Below are 21,395 nucleotides of genomic sequence, written 5' to 3' on the forward strand. Positions count from 1 at the left end.
TGGTGGGACTCAAAATTTTAATGGAGGGTCTCTAACTAATTGAAATTAATCCTGTTTTTTTAGTCAAAAACCCCATCTCGACAAAATAAAGTTTTGCTACATTGTTGAATAAATAGACATATGAGCTTAACAACAAAGATATTTTATTGTTTTTAATCTGTTATTTAGGTTATTCAACGATAAAACTGGTGCAAAGTTTTATTCTATCCATTCAGCTTTCCAGAGTTTCAGAATCTCTGCTCATTACAGAACTACACAGTATGTTGAAATATTGCCCAAGTTACTGTACAGTATTTTGCTCCTTATTGAATTTTCATACGTCTTTGTGTGACTCTACTTGCTCTCATTGCCTGTCGCAGAAATTTCCCCATCGAGGTGCAATAATATTTCTATTCTCTGATTCCAACAGACCTGCTCAGCCATTTTTATCCACCACATGAATTCCTCCTTCTGCATACCAGCAAGTCGTCTCTTCTACCCCTTCCTCAAACAAAGCTGAACTTTGATTACTGCTAATGCGGCCCATCATGATGATGATGCTGAGGCGGCAATAAATGGTTACTTTGGCTGGTGAGGAGGCCTGACTATCATCTCCAGCTGCATGAATATAACATTAATAAGACAGGGAAAAGGCTAGGCTGTGATAACATATCATGAATATTACAGTGTCGCCTAATATTATCAATATTCCAGTGCTGTAATATTCATGAAGAGCGGTAAAAGGGGAGAGGAGGGCAGTGTTAAAGAATTCATTGGCTTGCTGAGCTGTCACATGCTCTTGGTCTGCGGTATCTCAGGTGAATGTGTGACTGGGTGGACATGATCAGAGCCAGACAGCAGAGTGTCTGAAACATCAACCCCTCCCCCCATCCCACTCCTCTGCCATGAAGCCAGACTGACTGCACTCTGAATGTCTGAACCAGACTGGAGGGTCAGACTGATGTCAGGGTCAAAGTGTACACGCATGTGTGTGTGTGTGTAGGATGGTAATGGGGGTCAGCTGGGGTCGCTGTGCAGCAGGGCGTTGGAGCAGAATGTGTGTGTGTGTGTTTACAATAAGAGCTCTGTATGCTGCAAGATGGTGAGCTGCTGAAATGTAAACTGGAGTCTGATGGGACATAAAGCTGTTTAGTAACACTGTGGAGACAGTTCATCTTCTCTGTGTGCAGAAAGTTCCATCAGCTGCAGGAAGAGTTGATTGGTCTCTTCTACTGGAGACACTGAGTCACATTTTGGACCGCTGCTCATTTCACCACTCCGTACTTATGCAGTTCTGGTTGCTTCCCACCCAAAAAACATCTAAGTCTGTCGCAATAAGCAATTATTCAATTAATAGATTGACAATTTTCCATTCTTATTACTAATATTTTATGATGGGCAATTTCATTTACAGAGTCGTCCGATTCGGGGTTTTTTATGATTTTAATTTTGTATGTGTTTTTGGTTGTTGTTTTTTTCAGTTGACTTGTCGCGATTATAAATTTTGCTGAACAATAAACCGTCCCAGAAATTATTGCGATATATGACAATATTGTTTAATTCTCAGTGTAAAGACAAATGAAAGAAAATGAACACTGCAAGCAGCATGCCTAATGTGAAACATTTTAGCGGCAACATCATACTGCGGGGACATTTTTCTTCAGCAGCAATCAGGAAGTTAGTCGGAGTTGATGCTGGAGATAAATGAAGTTAGGAAGATGAGGTGGAGGTTAAGGGTCAAAGCACATGTACGTTTCCACGACATGCTGTAAAACCACAGAGCCATATAGTCCGCCTGGCATGACAACCACAGCAGATAGCAGAGTTAAGCTATGTTGGAGGTGCCATTGAAACCTAGAACTTCTCGTTCACACCTGAAAATACGGGCAGTTTCCAGGCAGCGGTCTCATGCCGAAGAAGAATAATAATAATAATAATAAGAAGAAGATATATTTCAAATATCCAAAATAAAAAACAACAACCAAAAACAATAAATAAATGGGAAATAAAAAACATGTACAACTGAAACTGTAGATAAACTGGATTATAAAGTCTCTGTAGACAAAATTGCTCTTCAAAAAAATATCAATCAGAATGAAAAGGATCAGCTCATTTTAATTCATCATGTGATTAGTTAATTAACTGCTTATTGCAACAGTGCTACCCCTATAAGAGATTTTCTGTGAAAAGCATGTGTCATTTCCAAATCGTGCACAACTTTGAGTAGCCAATCACATGAAGTCCCAACTGAATTTTGTTGTCGTAAAGAATCAAAGCTCCAGGGGTGTGAAGACATTTGTAAGAAAGTCTAATCATCTACATTTGGTGGGCAGTTTTCTTCGGACTGTTTGAACTCACAAGCTTTACATCTGAAATAAACTACAGAGGAGTGGCTAAGTATCAGGCCTAGTCAAGCTGCAGAGCTCCTGTATTTTTGCAGTATTGCTGCTGGTGAAGGCCAAGGTGTGAAATTATGATCTAGCAGAACAGAACCAAGAAGAGAGAGGAAAAAAAGAAAAAAGCTAAGCAACACAAAAATAATTTGAAAGCGGCAGCCAATAGCAGCCAGACTGGCACAGAGGCAGAGAGAATTAGCCATGGAAATAGAGAACATAACTCAGACTGGAGGGAGATGGAGAGATTGGCAGAGAGGGGAGACAGGAAGAACGATAGAGGGCGGAGAGAGAGAGGTGCATGGAGGATGAGGCTCCATGCACCCTCAATGCATGGGGGCTGCATGCAGGCTACATGCCTCCTTCATCAAGATGACGAGGAACTGTGGAAGCAGGAGGAAAGGAGTGGGATGTTGTATCTTCTACCAGGCACGTGTTCGTTTGGTGAAACAGGAACCCTTCCAGCCCCCCTTTCATTCCTCTCCGGTTACCACACACCTCCACACTCGGATTCATGGCGCAACGCTGAAACAGGTTTTCAACATCAGGGGGGTGAGCAGACACCTCGCAGACGTAGGCTGCACGCTGCATATGTGCTGCAAACCCTGGGTGGCTGCTGTGAGCGGCTGAAGCTAGACGGCAGGAGAGGCTGTGGGTGGAACATGGGAACAAACCGGAGCCGAGTCGTCTCCTGGGGTAACAGAGAGGTACTGGGATCACACCAGACAGGCTGCTGCTGGGACAGCGGGGGGAGTTTGAACCAGCTTTAACTAAAACTACATGATCAGGTATTAACTAAGGCTGTCAACTTTAGCGCATGAGATTAACCACATGTTAATACTACATAACGCAGTGAAATCAAACTACCTATCTTGACCTAAAAGCCTCTCTCCATCACAGGGTTATCTAGTTCACAGTAGCTGTACACACAGAGCAACAAACTACAGCAAAAGATGAAACTTTTCCATGACAGCAGCAAACGTGGAATATTTTTCAACTTTCTCATGTTGTGCCGCTAGCCCTCGTGTGCATATCTACGTGTACAAGATCGAATTTGCATGAATTAGGCCAGTCGCCGGGCTGGATGAGGACAGAAGACTGTCACCTCATCGCACAAGTTCTATAGGAACTGAATGGAGAGGGACATTTCTAAATGAATGTTTAAAACTAAACGACTTCCTTTAAACCTTTCTGAATACAAAAACCCTGGACAGCTGAGAACATTCAGACATGTTTGGTGAATTAAACATTTTTAGAAAACGTGCATACAGTGGCAGTTTTTGATATGGGCAGCTGCCCAGGGCAGCATCAGAAAGGGGTGGGGCACTCAAAAGCTAGAAAATAAAATATATCTTATCTGTCAGTTGTTCTCTCAACAAGTTTGGTTCTACTTGTTGTATGCATTTGTAGGGGAGGAAGTTTCCATTGAGTACTGGGGCTTGTTCAGATCACTACACTGCATGCATATTTATATTCCAAGCTTACAAAGTTAGACAAAGAGATTAATCATGATTTATCTGAATATTTTAATCGACTGACAGCACATACCTCAACCAGCAGTGGTTAGAAACATCATCTGGTGTGATCTGCTCAGGTCTGACCGTGTACTGAGTTCTTTAGGCAAACTTTGACCTTCGTTGAAAAAGGTTTGCATATGAACCGTTTGAAACAGTTCAGAAAAATTGTTTTTTGTGGTTCTAATTACTCCAAAAGCTAACATGACTTCGCTAATAAACAGGAATCTGTTTTTGTATTTCATATTTCTTTTAAGATGTTATTTATCTGTAAAAAAAAAAAAGAATTCTTGCTCTACACAACGAAAAAGTGTCTATCTGCATCAACCACCTATGCTTGCACTTTGGACACTCATGCCCTTAACATGACAGCTAAAGTCATCAGCTTTAGTTCCCAATCAGCACAAAGCAACAAGAGAAACTTTGATACATTCTCAACATCCAGAATTTATCATTAGTAAATGAAAAGTTTTATGTGTCAGAAAAAAATTCCACATTCCCATTAGCTGTAATAACCCTACCATGATACACGCAAAGGTTTTATTTTTGAATTCCTGTCTACAACGTTCCTAACTTCCATTTTAAAGAAAGACGGCCCCTCAGCCGCAGCATATGCTTGTGTGGCAGTTTTTCAGCTATGACTCACTGTCACACTGGCTTTCTCTCCTCCAACGGGGACCGTCTCTCCGACTCTCTATTTTAGTCTGTCCTCTTTCTCTCTCATTATGTCTGTCCCTTTCTGTGTTTGTCACACTCCTCTCACTCTATTCCATCTGCAGTTTTTTAGTTCAACCCGTCTATCCTTCCCTTTCATCATCCATTGCTCTTCTCCTCCTCTTCTTCTTCTTCTTCTTCTTTCCCTTTCAGCCTCTTCTGTATCCCACCTCTTCTCTTTTCCATTCACTATATATACACACACTTTTGTCATTATTTCTGCCTCCCTCACTTTGAATCCCACCTCCTCCTCCGTCTCCCACTTCTTCCTCCTCTCCCACTCCCTCCAACTCGGAGATGAAGGGGTGTAAACATGTCTTCCACATGCGGTCTCATTGTGCTGAGCCAACAGAGCAAAACAACCACGCTTAAGTTGCTCAATAGGCTTCGGCGGATGACTAGAACCTCCTCGTCCTCCCGTTAGTCTCTCTGGCTTTTTTTTTTTTTTTTTTGCAGCCCCTTCGGGTTGAGATGCATAACAACCATGAAGCAATGCCTGGCAGACAGGATTAGGCAGGAGCGGGACGGAGACAGAAAGGAGGGGAAGGAAAAGAAAAAGAAAGCAAGAGCAAAAAGACAGTGAAAGTGAAGCGGGGATAAAGACTCTGGGAGGAAAGCAGAAAAGAGGGAGTAGAGTGTAAGTGCTAAGTTCTACAAAGCAAGATTAAGGAATGTATAAGTAGGAGAGGGAAGGGGGAAAAAAATAGAAAAAGTTTTCCCCTCACTGGAACACTTTGCCGTGACCGCAAGCTGAACTTTAGAGCGGTGCTGAGCAACAGCTGCCGACAACAGAGAGAACTACACACATACACAAAGAAGAAAAGGTAGACAGGCTGGCAAGACCTGGGGTAGGAGGGGTGAAGGAAGCAACCCGCACTAATGATTGCACTGGTTTCTTCACGTGTCGGGATGTTTTAACGTTGTTGACGCTGGCGATACACAGATGTAGCGTGCCAGAGGAACAGAGTGAGTTCAAAACAGAAGGGAAGACTGTTAGAAGGTGAAGAATAACTTGTGTCTTTCTGAGGAAAAAAAAAAAGCAAACCTGGAACACTCTGGGAAAAAAGAAAGAAAGAAAGAAAAGAGTCCACCCTGCCAGCCAGACAGTGCAGAAACATGGTGTAAGTGATGCCCCGGCAGCTGACAGCTTCACACAGCTGGCACCGGGGCAGGAACGAAGGGAATTTTACAGCCCCGATGCAGGAATTTACAAGTTGTATATAGGTCATGACATCACTGGCAGAGGGTTTGGTCATGCCGGTCTTTCATCTGTATTTTGGCGAATGAAACGCTTCTGGAGGCGCAAGTTCTGCTGCCCTGCGAAAAGGTGAGGAGAGATACTCCTTAAAGCGTGAGGTGGGAAGGTAAACCAACCCATCTGGTTCCGACCGCTTCCCAAATTCCGCAAGTAGAAACTCACAGGAACAAAACCAGGACTAAGGGTGAGTTGGCAGCAGCCAGGGAGCGCCAAACAGATCAGAAGATCTGCAGCAGGTTGGAGTGACTGCAGGAAAACTGTTTGATGGAGTGTTCAGGTGGCCTGACCTTGATGCTGATAAAGAAATCTATCATCATCAATATTTTTACTCCACACACTGTTTTTAGATTTTCATCTTTATTTTCTTGAAATTTCTACCAGAAAAATCGCGGCTTCCTCTAAACGCTGTGTGTGCAGAGAGTCCTCCATCCCGTCTGTGCCTTTAATTCAGTCAGGGTTTTGGTTCCAGTCGTCTGTGTTGCAAAAAGCCTGCCAGATGTACCGTTTGATAGCTTTATAACGAGTGGGGATATAAAAGTCTGGAAGGTTTCATAACGACCCTCAGCAGCCCAGCGGCTAGCATTAGAAGCAGCAAGGATGAACCCAGAGGTAGGATTCATGGCTTTAAGCTGCTGATGTAGACACATCTACTGCTTCCCTATTTTCTCCTGCATGTTGGGTTGATTAGTTACCTGAATATATGGTGTCAATATGAAGAGCTTGAGCAAAAAATCCTAAATGATACATTCAGCTAAGTTACAGTTTATTTTATTACACTTTAACTAAAATACTGATATATATTCTCTGGAGTTCCACTGAACCAGACCGGCTAATTTAGTTCCACTTTAATATATATATTAAGTAGAAATATTAACATGGGAATCGGCCGATGTTAGTTATTTTTTAACATATCGGCATCAGCCCGACAAAAATAGTAATAATGATACTAATAGTAAGTAACAGCAGATTTTATCTCCATCTTACTGCTGTTTGTAAATGTCTTTTGGGTGGAAGAGGGGCCTGGTCATGTTTGGTCATGTGACATTGATGCAGTGCAAGATTTGGGATTTGTGTTTAACTGAAGCAAAGAGGCAAAGTAGGTAGTTATAGATAAAACGGGTAAATATCAGCCATCAGCCATAACTGCAATATTAATGTCAGATATCAGTATGGGCCAAAACTTTTCACATCAGTTCATTCTTATTATTAACATATACAATCTGAACACCCAGGCTTTTCAAGATTTTTAAGTTATAAATACATGTCACTTGATTTTTTTGGATGCAAAAAACAACATTAAACCAGCCAGTTTTTTGAGAACTAAGCATTGACAGTTACCATAATGTTAACAATGTGGAAGGGCAATCAGCAATGATCTTAGAGAAACAGCAGTTGCAGAGGGTTTTAAAAACTTTTCCAGCTTCACTATTGTACAGTGAGACTGACTACTGACAAGTAGAAAACATTCAAGACTGTAAAATGTCTCCCCTAATATCCCAGAAATATTTGCCCAACTCAGTCTGATGTTGGTATGGTCTTTCCGCCCTTTTGGCAATTACTCTACCATATACTCAGGGTGTCATAAGGTGTAGGTGTTGGCCCAGTCAAAGTCCACACCTCAACCTGTCGCTGTGGTGGGACTGCAAGAGATTCAAATAGCTGCAAAACTCAGTCAACTGAAGCAATGTTGTAAAGAATAGTAGACCAAAGTTCTTCTGCAGATACTAAGGCCGTTTTGCAAGCAGTGGAATCGTGTTCTGGCCTTTACTTGTTACATATGTTTTACCATGATTCGTGGATCTTTACCAAGTGTATTATTGTATTATTTTTATAACTCCACTGTCCTAATATTGGAATAGCACAAAGAAAACCATTAAATGAAGGTTTTCTTGTTTTTTTTTTTATTTCTGGACTAGAGCCCAGATGGCCCAGTTCCACTTTAGTTCTTAACTGTCCACAATTTAGCATTTAGTTAGTTGCCTTTAAATTAGGGATGCACCCATCCACTTTTTTTATTTCTGATACTGATATTTGCAGTTTAGCATCAGCCAATACCTAAAAACAGTGGTGAATTGACGTAAGCATGTCTTTCTTGACTTAAATGTACTGAATTACAAATTTATTTATAACTCTGCACCAGTACAGCACACTTAAATACACCAATAGCTTCACAAGCTTGGTCAAACATGTAAGAACAATACAACTTTAATCTGTTTAGTCAGTGCAACTAGAAGTGGAACAGTCAACGGAAAATAAATAATAAGGAAACTGAAAGTGACAAAAACAATAAGTTGACTACCTCGGTAAAAATAAACTAACAGATCTTCTTTTATGTGATTCAAAAAGTGCAACTAGGAATTTTAAATATAATGTAAAATTGATAATAAAGTATGATGTGCTCTACAATTAGGCTGACTAGATCTGCCCTTATGGATTGAGCACATTGTCATATTTTTTCTTCAATATCAGGACTGCTCTAGATCTTAATATCAAATTGTTGCTTCTCTGTTTTAAATGTCACTTAAGCATGATGCACACTGTAATACCTGTAGCCTTTATTTGCTTAAAGTAAGGAATTTTGGCTGGTGTCAAGAGGGTAGAGGTCAGATGGAGGCCATGCTTTAGCACTGACCTCAGGAGACACTTTAAAAACAACACTAGTTCCTGGTTCATCAGCTGAACGTTGCTGCAGACTCTGTTGGAGTCCAACAGCACTTGGACATGTGATCCAGCTCCTTGGTATTTAACTACACAGGTTCACGTTTGCGGTCTACTACGGGAGGAAAGCTATCCGACGGTAGTCGGTGAAGTCACCGTTCGGAATCCACACCCACTGCAGACACGGGTGTTTGTGATCTGCTGGGTTAATCTGGCTGACAGATGGGCCAGGCCGTGGGTAAGCAGAGGGTAAGCAGGGGCCGTGTACTGTAATAGTGCTGGGACGGGCACTGGGCCGGGCCAAGCCGGATGCTGTGACTATGACCTATATTAATAATTTACACACAGGATCTCCATGCTGCTCAGACTGGGAGCCCTAATTATCATTAGCAACACTAGCCAGAAGACACACATGCAAGCCTCCAGGAAGCTGTCAGAGAGGGACAAACCTTTCGCCATCCCTTTCCTCGACAACATGTCCCACACAAAACGACAGAGGAACTGCTACAAAGTCTACAACTTCCTTTTACTCAGTGATCAATTATTTCCATGACAACCAGCTTCAGGGTGAACACTAAACCTGTTCCCCACATAACTTTCAAGTCGACATGATTACATAATCACACAGACTGAAACAGTCAGTTTACCAGGAGCTGCTTTCAGGTGCGGATGCATCTACAACTGGTGCACCAGTCGGTATTTTTGGTGCTGTGTTGGTGTACAGAGTATTCAGTGTCAGCACCGTTAACCTTGATGTTCTTTCCAAACAACACAATGCCGATCCGTAACACTTTGCATAACAAGCATCAGATGCACTTACCAAGAGGGGAGGAGGAAGCAAAGACTGAGGTGGAAAGAAAGAGAAATGCTGCGTTATGGTTGGGGGTTGGGAGTCAGCACAGCAGGCTAGACTAGACCAGACAGCCTCTTATCTTTCTGACCCCCCGTCTGTGTGTGTGTGTGTGTATGCATGTGTCCAACAGTGTGTCCCCCTATTCCCAAGCCAGACAATAAGGAAGGCCCTGTGCCTGATTGGGGTCAGCTGGTGGCTGCCGAAGGGTGGAGGAGGAGGCGGTGGTAGCAGAGGGAGATGGGGGTGGGAGGTAAGTATCAGACACCACTGTCTGACTTGTATGTCTGGACTTGGATGATGACGGACTTAAAAAAAAAAAACACACAGACACACACATACAGACAGCCAGCCCTCTGAATTGCTAATGAACAGAGAGGAGCGGCGAGACAAAAAGGCTGTGGCTTCTCTTCCTGTCTCCCACATTTGTCCTGAGCCACTTGACTCCCTGCTGTGTGGTTAAACTGGGTCAAATTCTGAAACAAATATATATTAGTGAGATTAATAACTACTCCAGTGCCCTTCTGTGGTTACTGCAGAATACCAACAGAGCAGAATTTATATCTTAGACAATCCCTTTCAGATTTCAACCAGCTGACCCAAACTGTCAGCCTAAGGTCAAAGACATCTGGGTAGGATGTTTAAGACTAACCCAGGAACTACCAAGGGTCAAGCATGCATTTATCTACAAGATACTACAACCAGCGTTTCACTGAGAAAGAACTCTTGTAATGAGCTCAGCAGATGCGTCGTTCCAAAAGGTGTTTGCTAATTGCTGCTGGATAGTCTGAAGGAGCTTAGTGGGGGAGTCAGAGGAGAAGGGGTGGTGCTCTGTGAAGTGGAAGATTGGAAACTTGGAAATTGCAGTCCTGAGGAGGAGCTTTGTCCTCGAAGACGGTGCTGGTCCAACCAGGTGTTCTGCACCGCTGAATGGTTGCCATGGAGATTATAGAACTTCTCAAACATGCATGAAAGAATTAAGCCAACACTCCTGGGATGTTTTTGGTGAGGGAATAAAATTATAACATGATGTAAATCTTAAAAAAGCCAATTGAACATAATACTGCCCCTTTAAAACATTTTCTTTCGCCTTCACAATCATGTTAATCTATCACAAAATATACCAACTAAAGTTAAAGTTTGTTGTACTTTGACATAATATGAAAAGGTTTAAGGGGTATGAACACTTGTGCAAGGCACTCTGTTCTCAGTATTAAGAAGTTGCTAAACCATCAGCCTTTCTGTCCAAGTCCACTCACCCATATCGGGCTATTTGACTGTAAAGGATTCGTGCAAAACATTTCCTTGGAAGTGATATGAAAATGGTTGGCTTTTGGTGCCTCTCTAGCAGAAAATGTTTTAAATGCTGCTTAAAACACTCGAGGTCCTGTACTGCTGTAATCACAGAGGCTTCCGAACTGCCCCCACCCCGGAGCCACGCCACTGGAATCTTTTCCATGTAAGCCCCCTAAAATCTAAGGAAAACCTTTCTAACCACTTGAAGAGACATGCCGTTATTCCTCTGACTGGGTGTTCCAGCTCACATAAACAAACAGATTAACAGAAATCTGACAAACAGCGGGTGGTGCAGCATTTCTTTTTTTTTTTATCATTTGGAGCTTGCATTGTTTCATACGATGCACCATTAGTAATTTCAAAGCACGGAGGTTCGCGGAGGCTAATAAACACGCCAACCATTTCATTTGTCTGAATGCTGAGAAAAACTAATCAACAACAAGCATGGGTGGGGGGAGCTGCTTTTGTACTGTCTGCCAGCACGTCTGCAGAACAGCATCTATTTTGACTGTAATAGCTCCAATCCAGCCCCACAAACATGGAGTCAGAAGAAAGGAGCTCTTTAACATCTCAGACAGTGCAACTTTGTGTAAACTGTGTGTAAATAGATGCTGACCGAGACACCCCCCCCCCCCCCCCCCCCCCCCAAACTTCCACCACCACCACCATCCTCCTCCAACAGCCATCAGTGTCGTTCTCTTCCTTGACGGACAGGCCTGTCCTCAAACACACTACAAATGCAAATCTGTCCCAGTCCCAAGGGCATTTTGGGAACTCGGGGAGTAGGTCTGGGCCGTGGCTGGGAGTGTGCTGGGGGTGCAAAATCTAGACACAAAGGGAGTCCCAGCAGCCAGTGATGACAATGTAGTGCTGAGCAGAGAGACCAGAGCTAACCAAGTGCAATTTATGACATTGAATAGAGTTTAGACGGCACTGACTAAAGTTAGCCTGAACAGAAAAGTGAGAGTAGGTGAGCTCTGGTGGGGTTCAGAGCTGCCAGGGGTGTCACATTCAGTTCACAAAACACCAACTGACACAGCACACAATATAGGAACGACAAGTTTCTTCCTTTATTTTTGGAAAGCCCAACACCTGTATGAAAACGTCACATAAGCAGATAGCATCGGCAGTGTTTATACAAGTCGACCAGTTATTCACAAAATAAAAAAAACTTGAAAATATCTACTTGAATTGCATCTAATACAATAGAACTGTACTGTAGAACCTGTGTTATATTGAACCATGATTGCAATATCACAATTCTAAGGGCCAGCTTGGATCATTTGGTATGATATACTTTTATGTTTGATATGCTAGCAGCTCATATCTCATGTATATGTTAGTGGCTGATATCCTAAAGCTCATACAGAGTGGAGATGCAGAGTCATGCTAAAGAAAGAAAAGAATCATCAAAATGAGGGTTAATTATTATTTCAGTAATATTTTTTTTTCTGAAGTTGTGCATCCCTAGGATTGAGGTTTACAAATGTTTCTTTCTTTTTTCTTTTAAATACAGTTTCAACCCAGCCAAAACTTTCCATCACTATTCCTGTGACTCCAGATAAACTGCAAGAGACTGGAGTTTCCTCTACTTATATGAAGCATAGAATAATGCAGCACTGCCCCCTCCCCACCTGTTGCTGCACACTGCCGGTTAGTTGGCTCAGAGAAGACTCGAGCCTAGAAAAAGGCTTTACCCAACTCAGACTATTGGGAACTACTACGGCTAACATTTGTTGGGTGTTTATGCTATTCTTTGCATTAGTTTATAACGTAAAACAATGACAACTAAATTGAAATAAAATATAGTTAGAATCAAAATATTGTAATTTTTTGCAACAGTGTGTAAAGCATTTGCTTTAAATAACAAAAATTAAACCATGTTAATAATTTTTGTTTGAAACTTTTGTTTAAATACTGTGAACATTTTTTTTTTTTCCAATTCATCTGGTATTTCCAACCCTGAGGTCCACATTCAGTCAGAATCTGATCCCGACTCATATCCAACAAGCCCAAAGTTTCCAAACATATTGATTTTACTCAACTTAGAATGAAACAACTGTCACTTAAACTCTTTCTGTAAATAATCTCCCCGTCTTGAACATGTTTGCAGAAAAAAAAAGAAAAAAGTCACAACTTCCTCAGGCCAGCAGTGTGACTCTATGTAAACCCTGAGGACCCAGAAGTGTGGAACTGTGCACCAATACATCCTGATGTTTAACAAGGAACTCCTTATTGCTCAAATTTTATGAACTGCCAACTCATTGCAACAAGCCGTCCGCTCAGGAGACATGGTGGATTATTTAAGGCTCCAGAGAGACCCACCAAATATGTGCAGAAATCCCCGCGCCCTCAAATTACTTACAAGAAAAAGGAAAAATTTTCTTCTGTAAAAAAAAAAAAACAAAGTCAAAAGCTCCCCTTCACAAAAGGTGCACACCTTTCCATTCATACCCAAAGTCATAATGAACTTCTCTTTTAAGCAAAAGCTTACCTTAGGTTTAATTACTAATGAAACTGAAAAAAAATGTGAAAAGTTACTTTTGTAACACACCCAACCCAAACCACAGAGCAAGAATGTTCTCAGAGTACTGAGAAATGTAGCTTTCTGGCAGGAGACTACGGTAATAAATAGCTGAGGCTGCCTGTATCTGGATGGAAATGTCTTATGCATAACACCTCACTGAGTTTCAGGTGGATGATCTGATCGCTGCAGACTTAACGGTTCCATTTGCAGACAGTCATACATCTAAGAAAAAAAAACAAGGCTACCAGGACGCAGGGGGTGAAGGGTGACGTGTGTTTACTTTAACGCCTAAAAAGATGATGCTGGAAAAAATTTTAAATATGATTTGGTAGACAGCAATATATATTGTTAATTTATCATTAGCGTAACATGCATATCACAAAGAACTGCTAGCGCTGCAGTAAATGTTAGCTAATTATTCAAGTATTTGGCAATCAGCCCCACTATACAATAACAGATGTGCTGCTTATTGTTTGTTGTTGAGCTATAGAGATGATGAACTGGCAAAGTCAATAAAGAATTATAACCAAGTGGTTTTATTGCCTAAACAACAATAAAACTCTTGTTTTTGAGATGGAAATAATGCCTTTTTTTCCAATAGCAAGATAGACAACTCCCTCCCTGGACTCTATGTACACGATAACAGGATACCTGCAAGTTACAGCAAATCAAATCTAAGACTTTTTAAGACCTTCAAATTAAATTTAAGACCAAAAAACCATAAATATTGGAGATGGATGGGAGATCCTACTGTATTATAGTCAAGCAAAGCAAAAGCAGTGAAACTTCAGGGTTCCGTTTGTGGCCGTTGGCTGCAGCTTTGTGCTTCTCATACTGCATGAGGTTGGTCGTCAACAGAAGTGAGCCAGTAATGAAACCTCATCCAGCCAACTAGCAATAAATTTACACTTTTGCCAAAAACGCATAAAAGCTAGCCATGTAGCTAGCAAGGGTATATTAGCAGCTAGTTAGCAGTAGCCTCAAATAACCGAATGTATACAATGTTTTGCCTCATAGAAAAGTCCTGTGATAAAAACAACTATGTACTATACAGAAGATTAAATTTTTGACCCGTGATTAACGTATTTCAGGCCAACTTACATTTTGTTAAGAATGCAAGACATTTTAAGGCCTTAAATTTAGACACAAATTCAAGACTTTCTAAGGATACTCAGACACCCTGAATAAACCCAAAGAATGAAGATAAACACTTGAATTATTTACCACAAAAGTCAAATGATTGCAACACTCGCCAATATTACTACTGCATGTCTCATACTTCAGTAATATCAACTCTGCAAAATATTACTGAGTGCTTTTACTTGTTATTTTAAGAAGATGTGAGAGCATTGTTACTATCCTCACTAAAAAATAGTCACAGTCAGAACTAGTGGTGCACAGATAAATCGGCCTCAATTCCCTTCATTTTGGGCAATTGGTGATCGACCGATACATAAATGTGAAGTCACTGCCAACTCAGCAACCTTCTTACTATATTTTGCAATATTTCAAACAAACAAAAACAAAAAAATAGTAAAAGGAAAAAAATCAGTGTTGGCCAAAATTTCAAACTACAATTGGTGCGCCCCTAGTAGTTTTCCACACAGAAAATTAATCTGTCATAATTGTCGACAATATGGTTTGGGCTTTACCAGGCATGACATTAAACTGAACAAGTGGCTCACTTCGATCTGCTGAGCGGCACAACTCTGCTGCAAACCTTCTCCACCCAGAGCACTGAGTCAAATCCTACATTTTCCTGAATGTCAGTTTACTTTTCCCTTCATCCCAGAGTCCCCCAGGATCCACATTGCAAAACAACCCCGCTGCACTGTGATCAGTGTGACATCGCCTGATGGAAATGAAAGGGGCAATTTGCATTAGCTTTAAGTGAAACGTCCTCACTGCATTTCCCTGCAGGGCAACCGAAAGACAAGGCTGTAGAGTCACACAAGGCGATAGAAAGAATCAATTCTAGATTAAATGGCTTCAGAGTGGAAAATGTTTGCAGAACACGGGCTTGTAAACTCACCCTGTGGGCACCGGATGTTCACAAAACACAGCAGCCGGGCATCTAGTTAAAAGCCTTCCCCACCATCTGACGAGTGAGTGCAAGTTATCGGCAGAGAAAGCGCGCCTACAACTGTTCCGACTTCGCGGCTCCATTATGTTACAACTACAATAAGAACGTAGCAACAGCGAGGGGAAGAACACTTGTTAAAGGGTTCCTGCCTTTCAAATCCTACATGAAAATCCCAACGTGTGGGACGGGGTTCGGTTCCTGGCCGTGACACGCCGTCTGAGCTGTGATCCCTCTGTGCTGGAGGTCTCTTTCAATTCCTCTCTTGTCGAAATAAAAGAGGGAACGCACAAGCAAGACGGCTCGCTCTGGTTTAAAGGAAAGAAGAGAAAAAAAAGGGAGGGAGGGAAGAAGAAAATGAATAAAAAGGAGAGAAGAGACTGACTGTAGCTCTTTTCTTTAGCCAGATAAATCATCAAAGCATGAGCTGCAATATTCAGCCCTGCAGAGTCTGCATGACAACACAGCCGACAAACAAGAGCTCTTTTCAAACCAGACGGCCACTACAGTAGGGCAGAGCTATTTCCAACCACTTGTGAATGGAGCTCCCTCCGACTAGCGAGACGTTGGGGACGAGCAAACTTAGTGAAAAATCAGCCGCCTGTCGTTTATCTCTGAGAACACACACATGTGTTAACCCAAAACGCTGCACGGTTTGCTTTTCTGTTTCATGTTGGCACAGTAGTCAGTCAACACAATCTTCATCAACCTCCCATCCATCCATCCATCCATCCATCCCTGTGTGAGCTAATTAGGCGCCCTGCTGTATCATATAGTCCAAGCCCGGCTATGTGTATTTTTCCTGGCTAGCATCACTGTGGAGCCACAGAATAGTGGAACACCAGCCTTTCTACCACACACACACGCAAGCAAGCAAACACACTTCTTGGTTACAATGTGGCGTCAGCACAACCACACGCAGCTGCCAGATCTAAATCTAATATCCTGGGTTCATCTCATGTTCCCCAGCTCTGGCCTCAGCACCTATGGAAATTACACATCACAGTAACTCTGTCCGTCTGTCTGTCTGTAGATTGTCAGTGGGTCTGTCTGTCTGTCAGTCAGTAAGTACATATGCCTGTCTGGCTTGGGAGGTGTCTGTGCCTCTCTGTTTATATCTTTGTCGGTACTTGTCTGGCTGACTGGTTATGAATCCGCCCGCCTTGTCTGCTATGTGGTCCTCTACTGTTTGTTTGCCTTTGTCTGTCAGTGGATCTGCCACACTGCCAACAAATACCCCCATCCCATGGCTGTCTGGCTGGCTGGCTGTCTGTCCCCTGCATTGCTAGCAGCCCTGTCTGCTCTCCTAAACGCCCCTGCCTCGGCCATAAAGAGGAACATCTGCAGTGGATCAAGCAGGCAGCCAGCAGCAGGGCAGAGCTGATAATGATAGTTTCTCTCTGGGCTACTCTGGAGAGCAGACAGACATAACATACCATTCCAGCGTTTCCTGTCTGCGCTGACAGGCAAACTATTTAACCCTCTGTGGTCATTCCTCCTCAGCATATGCGCTGCTGCTTGGAGGACAAGGAATACTTCTAGAAAACTACCATAAAACTATAGCAACTCGTTAAAGTAACCCCGAATGTTAAGTTACGGAACTAATTCAACCATAAGCTACCTATTACATTTTTAGAGCCTTTATTTTTCGAAAGCGTCTTTAATATATACGCAGACAATATCACTTTCGTTGAAATACACGCATTGAAAACAGTAGGTTTGCATGAAGTTAGCTAAAAGTTTGCTCCAGACAGCGTAGACAAACTGCAGCTCCTTAAAGAGGACTTATAGGTTTAATGAGAGGAATTTTCAGCCCACCGCGTAGCTGTTAAAGATTAAGTCTAACATGTTGTCCTTCTGTGGCTACACAAAACGCATTAAGCACTAAAGTCTCTCGGCAGCTTTTTAAGGTCAGGAGACCGTGAGAGGAGCAGCGAATGTTACTCACATATCTCCATTCCCTGTGGCTGGGAAGCGGTGCAGTTGCAGGAGCAGGTGACATTGGAGTTGCCAGGGCCGCCAGGGGCCGTTACGTTTTGCATGGGGCTGGGCAGACCGGGACACCGCTCCGGGGAGAGAGCCGCCGCCACCTCCGCCGCCGCCGTCGGGACACCCCGACGGAGAAACAACAGGAGGAAAAACTTCCAGGCAGCGGCAGCGCGCAGTCTGCCGCTACGAGTAAACTCCCCCGACAGCCTTCGCACTTAGTGTCACACGTCTCGTCTCACGCCATGTTTCTTCCAGGGCGGCTCGGACGGAGAATTGGAGCTAGAATTCGGGTTCGAGCCATCGCTTAACGCATTCTGGCAACAGCTCTTCTTTGCCTTCCTCCGCTGCTGAGGGCAGCTGTCCTTCCTCTGTTGGTGCGGAGCAGACACAGAGGGTTCTGGCCCCGCCCCTAACAGACAGACTTTCACTGAGGCCAATCACATTTCTGCAAGGGAGGGACTCAGCGGCTCAGAAGCCGCTACCTTCAAGTACTCAAAAGAAGTCAGAATTTTGACATAGTCGAGAAAAAGCATCCCTAAACAAAAATAAAATTAAATCACTTTAGCATGATTCATTATGGCATAGCAAAAATATTTTTACATTTATTTTTCATGATTGCTTAGTTGATGAGAGATATATTTAAATAAGAACTATTTAAGCAGAAATTGGTTGTTTAAAGAAGTCTAGGCTTGTGTGACAACCTGGGATGCTCGAAAACCATTAATAATTGTCGCAGGAGTAACTGCCTTGTTCACTGCAACGTTCATGCAATTACAACCCGATATCGAAAGCACCCCAATGTGTGTTGCTGACATTCATCACTACACTACGCAGGAATGCATAAAGAGTACGTGAAAGCACCACCAGGGTAATACTAGTTCTCCTGAGTATGTCTGGGTGAAGGGGCATGTTTGTGTGCCTTAGCCTTTTTTTTTTTCCAATAGTGTAAGTATTTGTATTGGTGTGAGTGTGTGTCGGTGCTCGGGGTTGTGGGAAGGTTGACCTGACACAGAAAACCGGCAGACGGCCGGGTCACAACTGACAATGGCTGTGGGAGAGCAGAACAGGGGAGATGAGGAGGGGGAAGGAGAACTAGTTGGTCTGGTGTGTTATTTAGGGAGGGTGGGGAGAGCGTTTCAAGTTTCAATCCCTTGTTACGGCAGGCCACAGCCAATGGAGACGCTTCTTTTAGGGATCTAACCTTGAGGTGACCCCCTCCGGCCCCCACCAATTCTGGTCTTGCGGTTCAGTGGCACATGTGCAGCTGAGAGGGAAGAATCCTCACCAAAACACAGCCCCTGCTAATGTAACCAGAAAAAGCACAACTCTGAACCAAAACCATTTAAACTCAATCATCAATCTGGAGTTTGCAGTTTGAAAAAAAAAAAAAAAAAGGTCAGTCATATCTGCAGAAAGGCTCTGGACCAAAGGCTACCCAAACTACGATCCAGAGAAAAGATGAAGAGCTGTCAGAGTTCGACCAATGGAATGACATAATATTCTCACCAACATTAACCTTAAAATCATGGCTGTCATGCATGTGAAATTATGTATTCCTGTACTGAAAATGAATCAGTTTATCTACTCGTCTGATAGTTTATGTATTTTTACTCAACTACATTGACAACTTCCTATCGCGAACATGTTTCGGGTTTGAATGCAAAACTTGCTGAGATTAAATTTGGTTTTAGATTGCATTTCTCTCAGTAATTAGTAATTAGTATATCACAGTTTTCATCTTCTTTTAAATGAAAAACGGTTAACAACATGATCCAAACATTGAAACATGGATGATAGATGTTAGATTTCTTCCATCATCCTGAGGTCATGTTCTTCATAGGTAGAGAATGAGAAAGATGACCGGTGCAAATTATAAGTAAATTCTTGAATGACACCTGTTGGAGTCTCCCAGACATTTTAGACTGAGATACGGCTTCGTGCTTCAGTAGAACAATGACCATAAGAATACAACAAAAGACAATACTGCAGTTTATGGGGGAACCAATATATGTCCCAGAATGTCCCAGTTTCAAGACCAGACCAGATTATTTCAATTAAGAATCTCTGGTATGATTTGAAGATTGCTAAACATAAATCATGTCCATCTAACTAGAAGGAGAGCATTATTTCATACACATTGTGCTCAGATTTTAGGAAATGGGGAAAAGCCGCTCAGAGAAGGAGCAGTAACCAAAGGCAAGAGAAAAAGGAAATGGAACGTTGTGAAGGGGAAACGAGAAGAAAAAGTCAACACCTCCAACAGATGTTCAGCATTAAGTGCTGCAACACTTTGCCAAGTTCCATATCCAATCATAAAACAGAAATGCTCCTTGACTGTAGCTTCCAGTGAATTCCACATTCCTCAATGAGTGCAACACCTTTGGTAAAGGGAAGAAAGGCACAGGGAACAGTGGCACACTATTCAGACGCCTGGCACCTGTCAACATTTCAGTGAAACGACAACCTGACATGCTGCCACTTTGTCCGCTGAAGAAGCAAATACCAAATCCATGCACTTTGCTTTTTTTTGTTTTTCTTCCACGTCTTTAGGCTGAGGTCACGCAAATCCTAGACAAGCTCTCATCCACAGACACATTCAGACAGCCATCGATTCTCCCTCACACAGCCCACCTCCATTCCCTCACAAACACACACGCGGCCGCACAAACATGCACAGTCTGTCTGGAGCGTCAATTCAGTCCCCCAGGGAGTACGTACGGTGACACCACTAACAGGCCAGACCAGACTAGACAGCCAGCAGACAGATAAATACTAGGCACGGCTGAATACCAAATGCACTCCAGTCTACCAGATCCCCTCCCATCCCCCCCTGTCTACAGTCTGCACACGCACACACACACACACACACACACCAGCGCACACACACAGAGCCTCTCTGTGCGTCTCCTGGGAAGTGTCTGTCTCATCGTGTATTTGAGGAACGCTAACTTTAGGTTGATAGGTCTATCACGCTCGGCACGTGTGCCTGCGTCTATTTTAGGAGCAGTGAGTGGGGTTTCCTTTCTACTGATGCCTACTCAGAAGTTCACTTCGAGCCTTAACGCTCTTGTTTCAAATTCATTCAGATCAAAGCTGCTCATGCAACACAACCTGCAAATCTTTTTTGTTTTTACAGAGTTACAAACAGGCATTGAGGAAAAACAGCATTATCACGAGACGTGCATGCTGGTGCAGCTATTGAGAGTATGGAAGTCGAGACTGTATTTGAAGTCACTGGAGGCCTGTCATGTATCAATGTGTGCATTCAGTTTTATCTTACAACTGAATGCTGGAAGGTTTATTTCTGATGTTAGAGAAGAGACAGTGAATGCAGAAAAAAAGGATTTGAGGTCCATGTGGGGAAAATAAAAAAAAGCAACACAACTATAAAATTCAATTCTTCCCCCTTTTCCAGTGCAGTTTAACCATGTAAACCTGTAACTGTTAAGCTAGACAACACTTCATAGCGCCATCTTGTGGCTGATATTTAAAAAGGTCTGTTAAATGCACAATCCTGACCATGGAGTGAACAAAACTGTTTCACTGACTGCTTTTAGTTCACCTCCCATTTAGGACAGGTTGCTCCCTTTTCTTTCTGAACTGTCTTCTGGTTCAGCTTGGAGTTATAAACACACCATAGACATGCAGATAAACAGAACACAGAGATATAATGTACACAGAGATATGTTCATAGAGATATGAAAGTATTTTAAAAATGAAGGCTAAATATCAAATACTGTTCTAGACTTTCAGGATGGTGTGGTTAGGGAAGTCACAGGGTCTCAGTAGTGTGAAAAAGTATTTGTTAATTTATAAATTTCTTCCATGTTTGCTTTTATACCTCACTATTTGTTTTAGATTTAATGTTTTTCTTCTTGTAGACTTGATCAACCTGTTGTAACTGATGGTCCTTAAGTATTTAAGGAGAATGTACAACCTTCTACTCAGGCGCATTTGGGTTATGCAGAAGAACAACGATTGAAGCAAACCTCTAAATGTTATGCAGAAGAACAACGATTGAAGCAAACCTCTGAATGTCTAATTAAAACAAAAGAAATGTTGGATTGGCCTAGTGAAATATGACTCTTCAGCTCATTTGAGTTACTTTGACATGGCCTTATTTAAACAGGTCACTCA

General features: G+C 42.4%; 1 protein-coding gene across 2 annotated transcripts in view; it reads right to left on the reverse strand.

Annotated features, from left to right (window-relative positions):
- Window positions 1-21,395, reverse strand: part of LOC114144220 (low-density lipoprotein receptor class A domain-containing protein 4) — a 237,894-nt gene that overhangs the window by 23,795 nt on the left and 192,704 nt on the right. The window contains exon 1 of one of the 2 annotated variants that reach the window (XM_028016800.1): window positions 17,218-17,648. The exons of the other annotated variant lie outside the window; for it this stretch is intronic. Within the exon in view, the coding sequence (XP_027872601.1) occupies window positions 17,218-17,311 (94 nt within the window). The 5' untranslated portion in view covers window positions 17,312-17,648. Of the gene's footprint in view, window positions 1-17,217; window positions 17,649-21,395 lie in introns of those variants that run through there. 2 annotated transcript variants of the gene reach the window in all.

The sequence above is a fragment of the Xiphophorus couchianus genome, chromosome 5 (genome assembly GCF_001444195.1).
Source record: "Xiphophorus couchianus chromosome 5, X_couchianus-1.0, whole genome shotgun sequence".
Taxonomy (NCBI): Eukaryota; Metazoa; Chordata; class Actinopteri; order Cyprinodontiformes; family Poeciliidae; genus Xiphophorus; species Xiphophorus couchianus.